Source organism: Salvelinus alpinus, chromosome 33 (genome assembly GCF_045679555.1).
Source record: "Salvelinus alpinus chromosome 33, SLU_Salpinus.1, whole genome shotgun sequence".
NCBI lineage: Eukaryota > Metazoa > Chordata > Actinopteri > Salmoniformes > Salmonidae > Salvelinus > Salvelinus alpinus.
In genome coordinates, this window is record NC_092118.1 from 24,620,154 (window position 1) to 24,640,751 (window position 20,598).

At 42.8% G+C, this 20,598-nt stretch overlaps 1 protein-coding gene and 1 pseudogene across 5 annotated transcripts in view; one reads left to right on the forward strand and one right to left on the reverse strand.

Annotated features, from left to right (window-relative positions):
* LOC139562815 (DENN domain-containing protein 5A-like) overlaps positions 1-20,109 on the reverse strand; it is a 75,488-nt gene extending 55,379 nt beyond the window's left edge. For 2 of the 5 annotated variants that reach the window (XM_071380915.1, XM_071380914.1), the window contains exon 1: positions 19,822-20,106. In XM_071380915.1, the coding sequence (XP_071237016.1) occupies positions 19,822-19,921 (100 nt within the window). In that variant the 5' untranslated portion in view covers positions 19,922-20,106. Of the gene's footprint in view, positions 1-19,821 lie in introns of all 5 variants that reach the window. The other 3 variants (XM_071380917.1, XM_071380916.1, XR_011672451.1) reach the window with 2 other exon arrangements.
* On the forward strand, positions 5,918-5,968 carry LOC139563369 (U7 small nuclear RNA; annotated as a pseudogene).
* Positions 20,110-20,598: the final 489 nt, after the last annotated feature.

Below are 20,598 nucleotides of genomic sequence, written 5' to 3' on the forward strand. Positions count from 1 at the left end.
AAAACTCCCTAAATTCTATCAGCATATCGATTGTGCTACCAGGGCTGGTAAAACCTTGGATCATTGTTATACTAACTTCCGCGACGCATATAAGGCCCTCCCCCGCCCTCCTTTCGGAAAAGCTGACCACGACTCCATTTTGTTGCTTCCAGCCTACAAACAGAAACTAAAACAACAAGCTCCCGCGCTCAGGTCTGTTCAACGCTGGTCCGACCAATCTGATTCCACGCTTCAAGACTGCTTCGATCACGCGGATTGGAATATGTTCCGCATTGCGTCCAACAACAACATTGACGAATATGCTGATTCGGTGAGCGAGTTCATTAGAAAGTGCATTGACGATGTCGTACCCACGGCAACGATTAAAACATTCCCAAACCAGAAACCGTGGATTGACGGCAGCATTCGCGTGAAACTGAAAGCGCGAACCACTGCTTTTAACCAGGGCAAGGTGACCGGAAACATGACCGAATACAAACAGTGTAGCTATTCTCTCCGCAAGGCAATCAAACAAGCTAAGTCCCAGTACAGAGACAAAATAGAGTCGCAATTCAACAGCTCAGACACAAGAGCTATGTGGCAGGGTCTACAGTCAATCACGGATTACAAAAAGAAAACCAGCCCCGTCGCGGACCAGGATGTCTTGCTCCCAGACAGGCTAAATAACTTTTTTGCTCGCTTTGAGGACAATACAGTGCCACTGACACGGCCCGCTACCAAAACCTGCGGGCTCTCCTTCACTGCAGCCGAGGTGAGTAAAACATTTAAACGTGTTAACCCTCGCAAGGCTGCAGGCCCAGACGGCATTCCCAGCCGCGTCCTCAGAGCATGCGCAGACCAGCTGGCTGGTGTTTTTACGGACATATTCAATCAATCCTTATCCCAGTCTGCTGTTCCCACATGCTTCAAGAGGGCCACCATTGTTCCTGTTCCCAAGAAAGCTAAGGTAACTGAGCTAAACGACTACCGCCACGTAGCACTCACTTCCGTCATCATGAAGTGCTTTGAGAGACTAGTCAAGGACCATATCACCTCCACCCTACCGGACACCCTAGACCCACTTCAATTTGCTTACCGACCCAATAGGTCCACAGACGACGCAATCGCAACCACACTGCACACTGCCCTAACCCATCTGGACAAGAGGAATACCTATGTGAGAATGCTGTTCATCGACTACAGCTCAGCATTTAACACCATAGTACCCTCCAAACTCGTCATCAAGCTCGAGACCCTGGGTCTCGACCCCGCCCTGTGCAACTGGGTCCTGGACTTCCTGACGGGCCGCCCCCAGGTGGTGAGGGTAGGTAACAACATCTCCACCCCGCTGATCCTCAACACTGGGGCCCCACAAGGGTGCGTTCTGAGCCCTCTCCTGTACTCCCTGTTCACCCACAACTGCGTGGCCATGCACGCCTCCAACTCAATCATCAAGTTTGCGGATGACACTACAGTGGTAGGCTTGATTACCAACAACGACGAGACGGCCTACAGGGAGGAGGTGAGGGCCCTCGGAGTGTGGTGTCAGGAAAATAACCTCACACTCAACGTCAACAAAACAAAGGAGATGATTGTGGACTTCAGGAAACAGCAGAGGGAGCACCCCCCTATCCACATCGACGGGTCAGTAGTGGAGAAGGTGGAAAGGTTTAAGTTCCTCGGTGTACACATCACGGACAAACTGAATTGGTCCACCCACACAGACAGCGTTGTGAAGAAGGTGCAGCAGCGCCTCTTCAACCTCAGGAGGCTGAAGAAATTCGGCTTGTCACCAAAAGCACTCACAAACTTCTACAGATGCACAATCGAGAGCATCCTGTCGGGCTGTATCACCGCCTGGTACGGCAACTGCTCCGCCCACAACCGTAAGGCTCTCCAGAGGGTAGTGAGGTCTGCAGAACGCATCACCGGGGGCAAACTACCTGCCCTCCAGGACACCTACACCACCCGATGTCACAGGAAGGCCATAAAGATCATCAAGGACAACAACCACCCAAGCCACTGCCTGTTCACCCCGCTATCATCCAGAAGGCGAGGTCAGTACAGGTGCATCAAAGCAGGGACCGAGAGACTGAAAAACAGCTTCTATCTCAAGGCCATCAGACTGTTAAACAGCCACCACTAACATTTAGCGGCCGCTGCCAACATACTGACTCAACTCCAGCCACTTTAATAATGGGAATTGATTGAAATTATGTAAAAATGTACCACTAGCCACTTTAAACAATGCCACTTAATATAATGTTTACATACCCTACATTACTCATCTCATATGTATATGTATATACTGTACTCTATATCATCTACTGCATCTTGCCATCTTTATGTAATACATGTATCACTAGCCACTTTAAACTATGCCACTTTATGTTTACATACACTACATTACTCATCTCATATGTATAGACTGTACTCTAAACCATCTACTGCATCTTGCCTATGCCGTTCTGTACCATCACTCATTCATATATCTTTATGTACATATTCTTTATCCCTTTACACTTGTGTGTATAAGGTAGTAGTTGTGGAATTGTTAGGTTAGATTACTTGTTGGTTATTACTGCATTGTCGGAACTAGAAGCACAAGCATTTCGCTACACTCTCATTAACATCTGCTAACCATGTTTTTTCTGACAAATAAAATTTGATTTGATTTGTATAAAAGCAACAGATACCATTAATAAGAAGAGGCTAGAAGTGTCTTATATGGTGAGCTACCGAGTGGCTAGGACAGGCAAGCCCCATACTATTGTGGAGGAATTCATTCTTCCTGCTGCCGTGGATATGGCTGGGACAATGCTGGGGGAAAAGGCCAAGAAAATTATACAGACAATGCCTTCATCAAACAACACTGTTTCACAACGCATCAGTGACATGGCAGGAGATGCTTTGAAACAAATACTGCTTCACATACAAGCCAGTGAATTATATGTGTTACAGCTGGATGAGTCAGCAGATGTGGCAGGCCTGGCACAGCTCCTGGTATAGAGACATCCTCTTCTGCAAACCACTGGAAACCAGGACAACTGGAGAGGATATTTTTAAAGTACTGGACAGCCTTGTGACATCAAATGGACTTTGATGGTCAAGATGTGTTGGTATCTGTACTGATGGCGCAAAAGCCATGACAGGGAGACATAGTGGAGTGGTAACGCACGTGCAAGCAGTAGTTCCCAACGCCACTTGGGTACACTGCAGCATCCACCGAGAGGCTCTTGCTACCAAAGGAATGCCTGACAGCTTGAAAGACGTTTTGGACATTACAGTGAAAATGGTTCACTTTGTTTAAGCAAGACCCCTGAACTCTTGTGTATTTTCTGCACTATGCAATGATATGGGCAGCGACCGTGTAATGATTTTACAAGATAAAGAAGTGCGCTGGTTATCGAGTTTTTTTAAATTGAGAGACGAGCTTAAAGTTTTCTTTACTGACCATAATTTTCACTTGTCTGACAGCTTGCATGATGACGAGTTTCTCACACGACTGGCCTATCTGGGTGATGTTTTTTCTCGCCTGAATGATCTGAATCTAGGATTACAGGGACTCTCCACAACTATATTCAATTTGCAGGACAAAATTGAGGCTAGGATTAAGAAGTTGGAGCTCTTCTCTGTCTGCATTAACAAGGACAACACACAGGTCTTTCCATCATTGTATGATTTTTTGTGTGTAAATTAAATCAAGCTGTCAAATGTGATATAGCGAAGCACCTGAGTGAGTTGGGTGTGCAATTACGCAAGTACTTCCCCAAAACGGATGACACAAACAACTGGAATCGTTATCCTTTTCATGCCCTGCCTCAGTCCACTTACCGATATCTGAACAAGAGAGCCTCATCGAAATTGCAACAAGTGGGTCTGTGAAAATGTAATTTAATCAGAAGCCACTGCCAGATTTCTGGATAGGGCTGCGCTCACAGTTTCTTGCCTTGGCAAATCACGCTGTTAAGACACTGATGCCCTTTGCAAACACGTACCTATGTGAGAGGCGATTCTCGGCCTTCACTAGCATGAACACTAAATACAGGCACAGACTGTGTGTGGAAAATTATTTAAGACTGAGACTCTCTCCAAGCACACCCTTCTCATTAACCTGTGGTGAGTTATTCACAATTTTTGATGAACAAGTAAGGTTTTAAATGGAAGATGGCTAAATAAAGAGCAAAATTATTGATCATTATTATATTATTATTTGTGCCCTGGTCCTATAAGAGTTGTTTGTCACTTCCCACGAGCCGGGTTGTGACAAAAACTCACACTCATTCTTATGTTTAATAAATGTATTGTCACGTTCTGACTATAGTTCTTTTGTGTTTTCTTTGTTTTAGTGTTGGTCAGGACGTGAGCTGAGTGGGCATTCTATGTTGTGTGCCTAGTTTTCCGTTTCTATGTTTGGCCTGATATGGTTCTCAATCAGAGGCAGGTGTTAGTCATTGTCTCTGATTGGGAACCATATTTAGGTAGCCTGTTTTGTGTTGGATTTTGTGGGTGGTTGTCTTCATGTGTCTGCACCAGACAGAACTGTTTCGGTTTTTCATATTTTGTTGTTTTGTATTTTGTAGTGTTCACGTTTATTTGGCTTTAATTAAAAATGATGAACACTAACCACGCTGCGCTTTGGTCCGATCCTTCGTCCACAGAAGAAAGCCGTTACATGTATCGTATAGTATAGTGTGCTGACCCTGGTTCTGGAGGGGGTACGCAGCAGGAGAATGAATGTTTTAAGGGGTACGGGATTACAAAAAGTTTGGGAACCACTGCACCAGACCAACCATGACTGACTGACTGACTAATTGATGTACTGATGATTGTTACCTGTTTTTTATTGACTGCATTTCTTTTTAGTCTTTTGTTAGTTTCTCATTTCATTAACTTAAGTTGATTGATTGCTTATTGTTTGAATTGTTGATTATTTAGAATTTTAACTAAATTTGATTATAAATGTTAACTTGTAAATTATTTTGAAGAAAATAAAAATGAATTGACTTTGTTTAACCAGCTAAACAGCTGTTCTTAGCAAACATGTGTTTGCCGTTACCTTTCTAGCTAATAGGCTATGTTAGAGATTACACTTCCTCTTCTAATTGTAATGTGGGGAGTTCAAAATAATGAAAAAATATCTACCAAATCTATTCATTTTAAAATGTTGATTACCTTTTGCAACAGTTAACAAGTTGTCCCAGATGAATGATGCAGTGCCCCCCCTTGGGCCAATAGAGATATCGCGTCTCACTAACACGTCAGTTAATTACTATAGCTCCCACCTTTGACCAATCAATGTAATTTTGTAAATGCCGGATCTCTATGGCAAGACGCATCATTCACCCAAGTTTAGTCAAAATCGTCCCAGTGCTGTCTGAGATATTGTGTGACTAACGTACAAATGGATGGACATAGATCCATTGTCCCCTCCCCAATTTCATCGTGGGGGACAATTGTCATTCACCTGATAAGGCAAGACGTGATTTAACATTTCTTTTGCTAACATATGATGGGGGTCCTTGGGTCGCTGGTTTGCCTGGAATGGGGTACCTGGGCAAGAAAATCGTGGCTGTAGAATTAACTGCTTAATCTGCTGTTTACTTTCACGTCCATAGCCTAGAATGCTGGGCTGGAAACTAGGCCAGGAATGTGAACAATTAGACTAGCCAAACAATGGAGTGGTATGTCAACAATACTAGGCACAATCAGACAGGAGACAAACAGAGAGCACAGAGAACACGGCATTCATCATGCTATCTATCCAGTCATGAAAACCTGGCTACTGTACAACTATAAGTCCATTCATATGTTAATGTTTAATTTGCATATACCCCACCCACTCCCCTACCCCATATCCCATTGTGTGCCACCCATGACCGAGAAATGTACATGCCAATTAGAGTCCATATCATTATTTCCTAACAAATCATGGAACATGTGTTATTTTAGTATTTGTCCAGTAGGTTTCCTCAGTGAGGAAGCCCCCAAAACTACATTAAAGAAAAAATACTGAAAATATAATGCGGAAGTTAGTATAATGCATGTTATATAATGCACCACGAAACACTACGCCTATACATCACTGTATAAGTTAGTGTTAAGGCTGGTTTTCCTTGTTCTGTAGTTACCTCTGGATACTGTACAAGCCAGGGCACCTAATAGCCAAGAAAAAAGTGATAAATTGACACTCTTGTTTAACAAGCATTTGTGGGTGTTAAAAAGACACTGTCATGGGCCACTGAATTCATAATTTCTCTGCCAGTAGGCCTAGTACACATGCCTACGCACACACAGTACTGGTCTCATCCATGGACTACCCAAAGTTACAAGTACTAGGCCACTGTCCTCGCTTGCAACACTCACTACCGAGTTGGAAACTGACTCGGCAAGCAACATCAGTACAATAATTGTTCGTCAGGAGCTTCATGAAATGGGTTTCCATGGCAGAGCAGCCACACACAAGCCTAAGATCACCATAAGCAATACAAACTGTCGGCTGGAGTGGTGTAAAGATTGCCGCCATTGGACTCTCCGCTCTCTCTCTCTAGTCCTGCGTGCCAGGGACTGCCTCCAGAACAGACCCCCTCCTGTCCTCAACCTACATACCATGCCTAGTGCCATCACGGCCAACTGAGCTGAGGATGGAATGACTCAGGAGAGCAGAGATGCCTCATGCCTCTCAGTTATCAGAATGCTCAACTCGTCATCATCACAGCAGAATGTTCATGCGGACATCGCTAACATATCAAAAACCGATCGCAGCAAAGACACCATGACCTTCTCACTAAGTGAGCCCAGCCAAAAATGCAGCAAAGCTATGGGCCATTTGGCTCATTCACACAGAGGAGAGACAGCTTATTTTTGTGTTATTCACAGCCTTCAGAGCAAGGCCTCCCTCTGAAATATCCATGAGTGTTTTTCTACTCCATTAACTGGGCCTGTTGGGATTCCACACACAAATGCCCAACACCGCGCCACAGCAGAAGTCATTATTTACACACGGTCGTGAGAACAAAAAACCTGCACACTGCTGAGAGAGTGCATAAACAAGAAACAGAGGAAGAAGACAGACACTACTGCCTTCTAAGTACTATATCCATATCCCCCAGAACCATGGGCATGAGCGTTCCCATCTTTCATCCGGAGAGAAAGTGCTTGATTTAACTTGCTGCGACCGCCAGATGGATGTGGTTTGAATTTTAGCAGCGATTCCATTGGTCCTTAGCGCAAACTCCACCCACCTGGCGTGCCGTTGAACTCAATCAAGTGCACGACACGACACCATGTTCTTGAGCATGAGGCGCCTTCAGAGCAAACCCACCTCTCAGGACAATGGATTATCCTTTGGGGTTGTACTACACCACATCAGACGTCACACTGACATGAAGATGAGGGAGGCCAGCAGCCTCGTCTTACAGCGCAATCTGTCCACAAGGCGGCTGTATAAGAAAACATAACAGAGCAGAGATTAATGGGATAGGGGTAGAGGATCTAGGGGTTTAATCACTTCTTGAATGAGAAATAAGAAAGGGCATACTTCTAACATATGGAGGAGAGCTTAGTAAATCAGCCCTGTTGATTAACAGCCACCAGTAACTCTTTACGCCAAGGGGACAAGACGGGTAATGAATAACTACACTACTCCATCTATCCAAGACACTTGTATGGATGGGGATTTTAAAATCCTCTATATTATTACAGTCACTGGCCATGAATAACTGAGTGGACTGAGATGGATGGGTTCACTCCATGTTGACTCCAGCAGCATAGCGGCAGGTGATTAGTAAGACAGACAGGGAGGAAGCGGCAGAGACGCTTTCCTGTGAGAATGGGATGCGCAGCCAAACACCTGGAGACACACAGCTGTGGGCAGGAGACCCCTTTGTGAGAGCAGAGAACCATTTGTTCACAAATATCTGAGACAATCGTGGGGAAAACCAGTGGTCCTCTTTTCATACAGCACACCTGACTGCTGTCTCAATGTACTGTATCAATGGAGGAGTCTCATACAGAATAATGCAAATTGTTGTTCTGATATCTTTTAAAATTCCTAGGGGGCTTCCTATATCAGGACACCTACTGGACAAACACTAAGAGGTCATTTTGACTGTGACCTTAAGAGAAAGCAAAAAGCTTCATGCCCTCTACCCATTATTCTTCCATTGTCAGTTAATCAGAACAGGATCCTTGCATTTCTTTGAGGACCAGGTGAGAACAATCATTTCTCATCAAACCATTCATTACGGTCTGCTACTTCACTTCAAAAGTACCAGGTAAGTATGTACCTTACTGACACTACTTTATTATAGCACTACGGGTGGCATGCCTATGCTGCACATAGTAAATAGACTACCATGACCCATGTTCCTATGTTGGCTGTCGATATAAAAGTTATCAAAATGTACTATCGTTCACATTCAAGGATATCATACCCATTTTTCCTTTGAATGTATTTCATGGAATTTGCTGTACACTATTCAGAAATGTAATAATAAATGCAGCCATTTCACACCCAGAACGCAACACATCTGGAAAAGGGGACAGCTCTCAAAAATGTGTGTAAGGGGGGACTTGTTCAATACAGTGGACCACAGAGTTCCAGGAGTATGTATGAATGCTGGACACAGGATAAATTAACAAGTATTCTTTCACAGTGTAAAATGGTGAATCCTACATCAGGAAACTTACTGGACAAATACTAAAATAGCTAATTCTCCAAACCTCAATGTGGCATCAGGGTGGCATGCCTACATAACACATAGGCACATGGGTCATGGTTGTCCATGTTACATGGTGGGGGCGTGTCATATGCAAATTAGGTTAAAATGACCACAACGATACACACAACTAGGGGAGGGAGACTACGCCAACAATATGAAGTGAAATGATGAAGCAACTAATTATACTGAACAAAAATATAAACGCAACATGCAACAATTTCTATGATTTTATTGAGTTACAGTTCATATAAGGAAATCAGTCAATTTAAATAAATAAATTAGGCCCTAGTCTATGGATTTTTACATGACTGGGAATACAGATATGCATATGTTGGTCACAGATACCTTTAAAAAAAAGTAGGGTCTTGGATCTGAAAACCAGTCAGTATCTGGTGTGACCACCATTTTCCTCATGCAGCACATCTCCTTCGCATACAGTTGATCAGGCTGTTGATTGTGGCCTGTGGAATGTTGTCCCACTTCTCTTTAATGGCTGTGCGAAGTTGCTGGATATTTGCGGGAACTGGAACACGCTGTCATACACGTCAAGCCAGAGCATCCCAAACATGCACAATAGGCGACATGTCTGGTGCAGGCCATGGAAGAACTGGGACATTTTCAGCTTCCAGGAATTGTTTACTGAGCCTTGTGACATGAGACCATGCATTATCATGCTGAAACATGATGTGATGGCGGCAGATGATTAGCATGACAATGGGCCTCAGGATCTCGTCCTGGTATCTCTGTGCATTCAAATTGCCATCGATAAAATGCAATTGCGTTCGTTGTCCATAGTTTTCACCTGCCCATGCCATAGCCCCACTGCCACAATGGGGCCCTCTGTTCACAACGTTGACGTCAGCAAAGCGCTCGCTCACACAACGCCATGGTCTGCAATTGTGAGGCCGGTTGGACGTACTGCCAAATTCTCTAAAACAATGTTGGAAGGAGGTTATGGTAGAGAAATTAACATTAAATTATCTGTCAACAGCTCTGGTGGACGTTCCTGCAGTCAGCATGCCAATTGGACACTCCCTCAAAACTTGAGATGTCTGTGGCATTGTGTTGTGTGACAAAACTGCACATTTTAGAATGGCCTTTTTTGTCCCCAGCACAAGGTGCACCTTTGTAATGATCATGCTGTTTAATCAGCTTCTTGATATTCCACACCTGTCAGGTGGATGGATTATCTAGGCAAAGGAGAAACGCTCACTAACAGGAATGTAAACACATTTGTGCACAGAATGAGAGAAATTTCTGGGATCTTTTATTTCAGCTCATGAAACATGGGACCAACACTTTACATGTTGTGTTTATATATTTGTTTAGTGTAAGAACAGATTCATGTAGCATTCAGATAACGTTAGTGGCAACGTGAAAGAATCCTCTGCCCCTAAACACTATCTTGTGTCTTGCTAGGCTTTTTCGTAACATTATCTAGGGGTGAACAGAAAAAACTGTCAATCTCGTCTGGCTTTTCCAGTCTGGCTGCTGGTAGTGCTTTCAGGGTTTGTAGCTTCCACAGAGAGATGTACTGTATGTACAATGTAACCAGGGGTGACATGTACAGAATGACCTTCTAGGACTAGTCTTAAAGGAGACATGGGTAATGTGCTCTTTTTCACTGAACCAACTCACACAGTCTGTAAAAACCTTGCTTAATGGCAAAGGGAGGAAATTCCAAATGCCAAAGGATGAGTAGGACTGAAAGCATGTTTTCTCTAACTTTATGAAAAGACTGAACTCTTTCCAGTATAGTATATTGATAAAGCAGAGCCCCAGTGGAAGCCAATCATTGCTTTCCTTGTCAAACCGGAGTCTCCAGATCATGTGACTCAACATGGCCTGGCCACAGTTTACCTCTGGCTGTGACCAATGTTGAAAATGAATTGTCTCCATTTCCTTTCAACAGAAGCAGCGTGAGCCTTTCTTCATGGCAGCCTGCCTGCCTCAGCAGCAGAGCTGAGATCAAATGGACAGACAGGCTGAGAGGTAATGAGGGAGTCAGTCTGCATCATCGCTTTCATAAAAACGCTATCTGCTCCTCTGCCGTGCAGCCGTCTTAACCCCCTTCATAAGAAAGGCTTCCTGTTTCCACAGAGTGGAGCAGAGGAGATAGAGAGAGCCTCAGGGTGCTGAGAGGGCAGAGTTAGCTTATTATACAAGCTTTTCTCCAGTCATGAACTCTGCCTGGGATTTAAAGGCAGGTTTCCTTATGTTAAGCATTTATTTCAGTTCTGTATGACTTGAGCTTTGACACCCAGAGTCAGGAACTGCAGAGAGGTCTCAAGACATGTGTGGACCATGCACACCCCATAGCGAATGTATATATACTGTATACTGAACAAAATTATAAACCCAACATTCAACAATTTCTAAGATTTTACTGAGTTACAGTTCATATGAGGAAATCAGTCAATTGAAATAAATAAATTAGGCCCCAATCTATGGATTTCACATGACTGGGAACACAGATATGCATCTGTTGGTCACAGATACCTTAAAAAAAACAGGCCTCACAATGGGCCTAACGATCTGGTCACAGTATTTTTGTGCATTCAAATTGCCATCGATAAAAAATGCTTGTTGTCCGTAGCTTATGCCTGCCCATACCATAAACCCACCACCACCATGTGACAGTCTGTTCACAACATTGACATCAACAAACCGCTCGCCCACACAACTCCATACACATGGTCTGCGATTGTGAAGCCGGTTGGATGTACTGCCAAATTTTCTAAAACGACGTTGGAGGCGGCTTATGGTAGAGAAATGAACATTCAATTCTCTGGCAACAGCTCTGGTGGACATTCCTGCAGTCAGCATGCCAATTGCACGCTCCTTCAAAAATTGAGACATGTGTGGCATTGTGTTGTGTGACAAAACTGCACATTTTAGAGTGGCCATTTATTGTCCCCAGCACAAGGTGCACCTGTATAATGATCATGCTGTTGATATTAACTTCTTGATATGCCACACCTGTCAGGTGGATGGATTATCTTGGCAAATGAGAAATGCTTACTATCAGGGAGGTAAACAAATTTGAGAGAAATAAGCTTTTTGAGTGTATGGAACATTTCTGTGATCTTTTATTTCAGCTCATGAAATATGGGACCAACACTTTACATGTTGCGTTAATATTTTTGTTCAGTGTAGAAATCTGCCTTTTATAATCTCAGAATATAGAGTATTATGTGTATTGCTCAATAAAGGATGGCTTGGCTTCTTCTCAGTATCAACTTCTCGAGTCGAAAAGTGATTTTGAATTACATAAAAGTACAGAAAGGAGAGATCCAGCTGGGCCATCCGAAATGTCTAAAACCAACAAGTACCGGAGGGCTAGATATTTCAAGGGCACACACACTTGTTTCCCCTATTTAATTATACTTCCATGTGTATAACACTTCAACAGTCATTATTCAATTCCACAAGGTTACAGATTTGCTTAAACACTATTTAGTTAGACACTGTAAGATGCCCGAGGAAACTTCCTTAGGACTTGAGCTCCTTTAACACACCTATGAATTATTAATTATTAACAGGCAGTGAATATGAGTGCAGACCCACACTGAGCATGTGCGGGGGGCTTTATAGTGATGTCATTCATTGAGGGATTAAAGAGAGGGGTTGTCTGGGAAACTCAAGGGATGTTAGTGTTTGAATAGTGCGGGGGGTGCTCAGAGTGAGTGTGTGCATGTGTGTGTGCGCGCACGCGTGTGTGTGTGCGCGGGTTGTGTCAGCTGCCTGTCCCCATGAGCTCAGCAGAACCAAGTTGTGACCCAGCCAATCACGTCGGCCTGGCAGGAGGGCCGCTAATACATATGCTAATCTGGTCTCACCCTGCACCCCAACACTGTCGCATAAAGGAGAGTTTTGTCATCAAGTTTGCCACGTTTTGGCTGCTGCAGCCAGTGATATAACTGCCCCCTGATGGCAAAGTCAGTGTCAGAAAAAATGACAGCATGTGCATGGCATACTGAGGGAGAGTGATATTAGCTGGTTAGTTATATCGATTTTTCTAAAATACATTGTGATCGTGATATGGCAAACAATTATGTGACCTCTGTCCATGTTACTTTGGAATGGATCACATTTAATAATTACTAGTCTGTCATATTGGATATGAAGAGTACTTTCTGGAGATCACACAGCTTTGGACACACAGCTATTGAAACGAAAAGAAGAGGACAAAGGGAGTTCGATGAAAAAAGAAAAAAGAAGAGTCTCATCTTAAGAAGCTTTGTGCACAAAAATCTATTAAAAATCAAAGAGAAAATGGGAGAGGGGGCCGAAGACTATCTTGTCTCTTTGTGGGGGGGACACAAGGAAATGCAGTGCTCTACAGAGGAAAGCTTCCGGCCATGTTTAGGCAGTGGATAGAGAGAGAGTGGGTTTCTGTTCCCCCGTCAGAGCTCATGATCTGGAGGGGCTAATCATGTACTGGTCACAGCACAGAGGCATTCTGAGACAGACAGCTCATCCTCATTCACCTCAGCCTTATCATTTCTACCCTCAGTCCCCATATTCCTAACGTCAACACGTTGACAGTCAGAGCCCCCTTATGAAAGTGAAATCTGCTTTTTTTCCTGACAGCTTTTTCAATTTCTACATTGGAAGACATTTTTTATACCTCCCCCAGAAACACTCAAATCATTCTCCTCTAACATGGATGTCCTCAGGCAAGTCACAATGTCTGCTCATTATGGGGGCTTGAACTCTTATAAGAGAACCTAGTCAGTACAGTGATACAGTGTTGGGTCCAACTGTTACAGAACATTGCTAGGCCTATATCTCCAGGCGGACTCCTGTTCCGGTTCTTAAGACAAATAACCCTCTAAAGGACACATCTGTTTTAAGTCCTGGTGGAGAAAGATGACGGAGGCTTCCTGTGAGGATATATGGGCTCTGTGAACCAATACAAACATACTGTACAGTGTAGCCTCTATACACGTTACAGAAAACTACCTGAGAAAGACAGGGTGAGTGACAGCTGTCAGTTAGGCACAGCTGTTCAATTCACCACTAAAACCTCCTCCTATCTTTGGTGGTGATCAGAGAAAGGGCTATCTGGAAAGCCCCCTCCATCCTGACTGCACCGTTTGAGTCAGAACACAAGCCATGGAAAGACCAGTGTGACTCAAACCACACTGTAAAACTGACAAATCAGCTTGTGTTCACAAGCGATCTGAATTGTGGGGTTTCTTATGATTTCACAAGGCTTCTGCTCACCTGAAGTGAAACTGCCAGATCAGCGTATGGGCAAGCCCCTCTTTCTCCAACAAACATCCCAGCAGATTGTGAGGGGTGATAAGAGCATGCGTCATGGACCACACTACCTTAATTGTGTTTCTTAAGGTGTCAGCATGCTTCAGTTAGGCTATGTGCCTAGCCGAACTCGGCTAGCCGAACTGAACGAGTGTACTCGCATACTCCCATAAAAAAACTTCATTTGAAAAACAAGAAAAAAGCGGCAATAGTTTGTCCATTTTGAAAAGCTGTAGCAAGTATAATTCAGACTATTTTGACGAAGTGTAATCTAAAATAACTCAAGAAATCTGTCATTAATTTTGACGTTTTTGCCGAGGAGATGTTAGCCGCACAATTTTACATTCAACTAAGATGTTTGGTGCAGTACTTCTCAATTAAAATTTTGCATGAAAACAAGTCGTCTCTCATTGAATGACAACAAAGACTTTGTTGAAGAATCCCTACTGTTGACCAATCACCGACGAAGGGGCGTAGACTATGGCTACCGACTTCGGCTTCCCTCAAGAAAAAAATTTGTGTGCCCGAACAGCTGAAAAAACCCTTACCGGTGTCAAAAACGAACAAAAACGTCACAAAATGTTGTCATGACATATGCACAAACTCTTCTGAGCTGTTTCGGCTGGAAAGCGTGCAGACGCCTTTAGTCGACACACTCACCACAGCACAGACTGATTGCATAGACTCTAGAGACAGCAGCTTGAAGCTTGCTCAGTCCACTAATCACATGACACCCATAATCTCGTCTGATTGGTCAGTGAGAGCAGCTTGTGCTGGGCTGTCTGTTTGCTGTGTGCACGTGACTCCTCCAGTCTGCCAGGGAGAAGAAGAGCTCCCCCACTCACCGCTGCTACTGTATATGAAGCAGCTCTGCTAGCGCTAACTGGGTCTCAGCAGCCTGAGAACGAGAGGGGCAGCAGGAAGTTCATACCGAGAACACATAGCCTGCACACGGCAGGAACCGTACTGCTTGCAGTATCTCCACAGAGTATAGTTGTGGTGGAGGGCGTTATCAAGAGATACCAAAATAGCTGCATGAGAATGCATTCATGTAACCATCCAAAGGCCTTGTTTCTCGAAGAGGATACGTACTCCATGGATCTCTACTGTAGAGAGAGGGAGAGGTGCTTTTCCAATGAAACGTGTGTGTTTCCATCAGGAATGTGACACAAAAGACTTGTAGCAAGCAGAACCAACAACCTCTGCATCATCACGACAGTTGCTTTGTGAGAAGGTGTTAAAGTCCACAGTAGCCATTGTTATATAAATTAAACTGAAAAGTATCCTGGGCTTGGCCCCAAGTCAGAGCAGGTCTGCAAGAGCCATTTCCAGTGAGACCCGGGTGCCGGCAAGCATAGATGGAAACAGAAAAGTCTGAGCCTGTTTGGTAAAACAGTGAGGTAAATCTTCAGTGGAAATGTGCCAATGGTATATTTGTTTGCAGACCATGACAGTGGACTAGTAGGGAGAGGAGACGGGAAGTAGAGGTCAGGGGAGAGTGACTTAAGGCCCAGAGAGATGGTTGAAAAATCACCATTTGTGGTGAGCAATCGATCCAGAAATAAACTGTAAAGCTTTCAGGGTGACAGCAGTGTACGTGTCCACACTCTCCGTCACTAGCCAGTCTCTGCAGTCAGTCGGTGAGCAGCAGAACAGAGGCCACGCTGTAGGAAGCTTAGACTGAAGCTGGAGACTCATATCTCCCTCACTAACTTTAAGCACCAGCTGTCAGAGCAGCTCACAGATCACTGCACATAACCCATCTGTAAATAGTCCATCCAACTACCGCATCCCCATACTGTATTTATTTATTTATCTTGCTCCTTTGCTCCCCAGTAGTTCTACTTGCACATTCATCTTCTGCACATCTACCATTCCAGTGTTTAATTGCCATATTGTAATTACTTCGCCACCATGACCTATTTATTGCCTTACCTCCCTTATCCTACCTCATTTGCACACACTGTATATAGACTTTTTCTACTGTATTATTGACTGTATGTTTGTTTATTCCATGTGTGTTGATGTATGTGTCGAACTGCTTTGCTTGATCTTGGCCAGGTCGCAGTTGTAAATGAAAACTTGTTCTCAACTAGCCTACCTGGTTAAATAAAGGTGAAATATATATATTTTTTTAAATAGACACCTTAGCTTAGCCCCTTTTTTCTCAATTTCCGCCTGAATGACGTGCCCAAAGTAAATTGCCTGTTGCTCAGGCCATGAAGACAGGATATACATAGAATTGGTACCATTGGAAAGATAACACTTTGAAGTTTGTAGAAATGTTAAAATAACGTAGGAGAATATAACAGAATAGATATGGTAGGAGAAAATCCAAAGAAAAACCAACCAGAATTTTTTTTTTGCGAGATACTATCCTCTTAGAACGGCAAGTATAAGGTCATATTGAAAATTAGCTCCCTGGTTGCAATTCCTATGGCTTCCACAGGGTGTCAGCAGTCTACGTTCAAGGTTTCAGGCTTGTAACATAAAAAACGAATAAGAAATATCAGTTTTAGTACAGGAACACAGTCTTGGAAATTCGTGTTTGCGTGCGCAATGAAGACAGGACGCACCTGCTAAAATCAGTTTCCTATTGAACATACTTCTTTCCGTAAGAAATATTATAGTTTGATTACATTTTAGGGTATCTGAGGAGTAAATATAACCGTATTTTGACTTGTTAAAACAAAGTTTAGGGGTAGATTTTCGGATTCCTTTCTCTGCATGTTGAATGGGTGGATTACGCAAATCGATGGCGCCAACTAAACAGACTTTTTGGGATATAAAGAATGATTTCATCTAACAAAATGACACTACATGTTATAGCTGGGACCCTTTGGATGACAAATCAGAGGAAGATTTTCAAAAAGTAAGTGAATATTTAATCGCTATTTGTAAAGTTATGAAACCTGTGCCAGTGGAAAAATATTTTGATGTGGGGCGCCGTCCTCAAACAATCACACGGTATGTTTGCTGTAATAGCTACTGTAAATCAGACAGTGCAGTTAGATTAACAAGAACTTAAGATTTCAGCTGATATAAGACACTTATATGTACCTAAATGTTTAATATCCATAATTTTTATCATTATTTATTTGAATTGCGCACCATCCAGTTTCACTCTCACTAACTAGTCAATCACGACACTACCTCACCACATCAGAGCTTAAGGAAGGCCAACGCTAACAGCCGTGTGTGTACAGCTGGAGGAGATTCACAAATATACTCACAGGGATACATTTTCACAGACATTCCCACAATGTCTCAGTGACGTGGCAACACCCCATAGAGAGTAGTACACTCACAACATTGCCAGCGTATTGTCCTCTTGCTACGACATTGCAGTAACATTGTAATAGCGGTTTTTTTTGTCAGCTAGTAGGATCTAGCTAAAAAGGCAGGAGGGCAAATGTGATGTATTGTAATCCTCTATGATTAGACAAGATGCTCCCTAACCATTATAACCTACCCTGTTGATCCTTGACCACAATGAGGAAGATTACATCAGGGTCTGGCCCTAGGCAGTTTTCACTATTCAGAATCCCCGCCATACAGTCACTTCCTATTCGCTGATCCAATCTTACAAGAGGAGGAATCCTGGAAGCATATCATTCAAAACACATTCTACATAAAACACACAGCTTGAGATATCTGACAGGCCAACAGCTTTAATTCCTTTAGATGTGGCTGGCAGACTCAGGAAACAGTCTGTAACAAGCATGTCTAATAAGAGCCTATTGTACCATTAGACCAAACAGTGCTACAAGTCTCAGCAGTGCACTCATGGCCCTGGAACTATGCATGGAATGGCAAAGAGGACAAATTCCTCATCCCATATCAACTCAGCCAATAGCACCCTTAGCCCCCAAAAAGGCTTTCCATTGTCTGAGTGAGTCACCGCAGGAGAAAACATGAAGCCCAAGTATGGAACCTACAGGTTAACCTCTAGTCTTCTGCAGTCTAATCTCTGGTCAGAGGACCACCATTATTTGTCTAATTCACTCTTCCTAGATTGACGAATTACTGAATGACATGCAATCTCCTGCTGAACACCCCAGTGACTTTTACTTTCACCAGTTGGTCTCTATCTCATTAGAAAGGCAGGTACTCGAGGAGAGGAGACAATCATGATAAGAATCTGAATAGCATAATTCTCTCTAGATAAACAACAGGGAAGTGAACACATCCTTGACTGATTTCTGTAAAAGATTCTACTTCCACTTTTACACAGAGGAAGGAAAAGTGTCTTTGCGACAAAGATTAAAAAGTTAACTGGTTCACAAACCAGTGAGTTGTGTATGTTTTTTATTACGGCAGTTCACAGTCTTCTTTTTGCCTACATTATACCTCATTATTGTATACTGTAAAATTAGGATACTTTATGAGGGGAAACTGTACAGTCAAGGCACAGGATGTATGCTCATTGTGTTTGTTGAACTATACAAGGGTTTGTTCTTTCCAGAGAGCCTACAGAGGTGGAGAGCAACTAATGACATCTCACGAGACACAAACACACACAAAATAGAATTGTGCTGATTCATGATTGAGACCACCTGCGAGACTAACAAAAATGTCTCTGCAGTATAATAAATTATTGTTCTGATTTGTACATATTCATAAACAGGAGGTTATGTTTACAGCAGAAAACGTTAAAGCTTGATTGGGAGTAACAGTTGAGTTTAGGGAAATGCACATACTTACATATCCGTAGACCCTAGGCTACCAAAAACATAATGTAGCCTGACTTGTCCTTTGAAAACAATGTCCTAGATTCTACAAGTTCCTTCCCTAAACATAACTGTTGTTGACAAGAAAACCAAGAACAGCATCTTCGGGTACACTCCCACACCAGTTTCACTTATTTTCAAACTCATACACAACTAACCCACCACCCTGAGCTCAGGAAGAGTTCACCCCCCCACCCCGCTTTATGTATTATACCATCCTCATCTCCCCTAGAGACTCATGGCACTCCCAAGAAACAGCAGGCCCTGTCTAATAATGACATCATCCTGTCATATTCAGTGTTCTGCCCCCCCAGGGAGAACCTTGTGGTCCTTGATACCACCAGTTTCACTCTGTTTTCTGCACTCTGCCATGCATTGATCAATTGATTTCAATCTATCACTGAGGGTAAGTGTGTAAGAAGGCAGAGGGGAATCAATCAAATCGTTCAGATGTCATAAACAACTAAGAAATCTGATGTGCTTCTTGGATGTAGCTATTTTTGGCCTAGCCTGCTTGTATATATATATACGCTTGTTTATACATGTGTAATTACCATTGAAAGGATGGTAATTTCCACGTACTACTAGGGGAAATAGGGGAAACATCCCTATTATTTACAAATTGTTGAAATATAAACATGTCTTATTCTGGTGAGATCTGAAACAGCCAATCAAGGTCAGTGATCTACATATGTAAATGTCTGTCTTTACTGCTTTTGACCACTTAATGAGTGCTGGCTATACTCAGGAGGAGATTAATCCATTAACAGTTTTTCGTTGTCTTTAATTACAGCTGGAACATCGACGGCCTACAATTCTCGAGCATTTCACGCTAACAAAATTTTTGGGATTAATCCCCTCTAAACGACTAGACGTAACGTTATAACATAAAATGGAAAGTTAGAAAATAGGAACTTGTATGAACAACACTGATGTGCCGTCCTACTTATTAATGTACACAGTATTACTAGTTTTCAACCCACTATAAATAAACTCATGTTTTTATTGTTTAAACATGGATATAATACTGTACTCTAAAATCTATATAAAAGAAACAAACTAGGAAAGACATAAACCATGCAGAATGATTCTTATTGGTTACCCAGCCCGTGCCCAACACTTACCTGACAGTTCGTCTGGTTCAAGCCCGCTTTCAGTGTCAAGTCCGCAGATAACAAAATAATCTGCGAATCGACATGAATTCGAGCTGAAGCCGGTGGTCATTTTGAGACTGGTCCAGTGGTACCCTTTTCCTCGGCTTTTTCAGCTGGGTGCATATTAAAGGATCGCGTAGTGATTTCGCGCAGCCATTGTGTATGTACTGCAAAGCCTGAAAATCAGAACAGTATGCTAGCCGAAATGCATTATGGGTCTTCAAGTACAGCTGTTTTCATCTGTCTCAGATCTTCGCAACCCCTTGCATTACCTCTGCGTAGAGGGAACACACTGAGCATGTGCGAACTCTTTACAGATTACGTTATGCACTTAACCCTACAGTTCCTGAGTTAAGTATTTCTCCTGTAAAATGCTCTCCTTTATAATAATAATAATGCTAGTAATGAAGCATTAAATTAAGCCTTATTGCACCTATAATGAACCTGAGACATAGTATTCTTACTCCACTGTAGCTAAGACCAGTGTACAACTGAATGCAAACTTTCATTTCACCAGTTTAGTCTGAACAATTGTATTCATGTAATTACACATGTAATACCATAGCTGTAATACACACAGTAATAGGTATTCTACTTGAGTATTCAAGGCACAGATAAGGAGAAGTAGGTGTCAAAAATAGGACAAATGTGTAAATAAACGTTCTGATGTACAATTTAGAATATATTTAATTAAATCATAAGACAAATGTTGTCCTACTTGAAAAAAAGTTAAAGTCAAATAAGTCA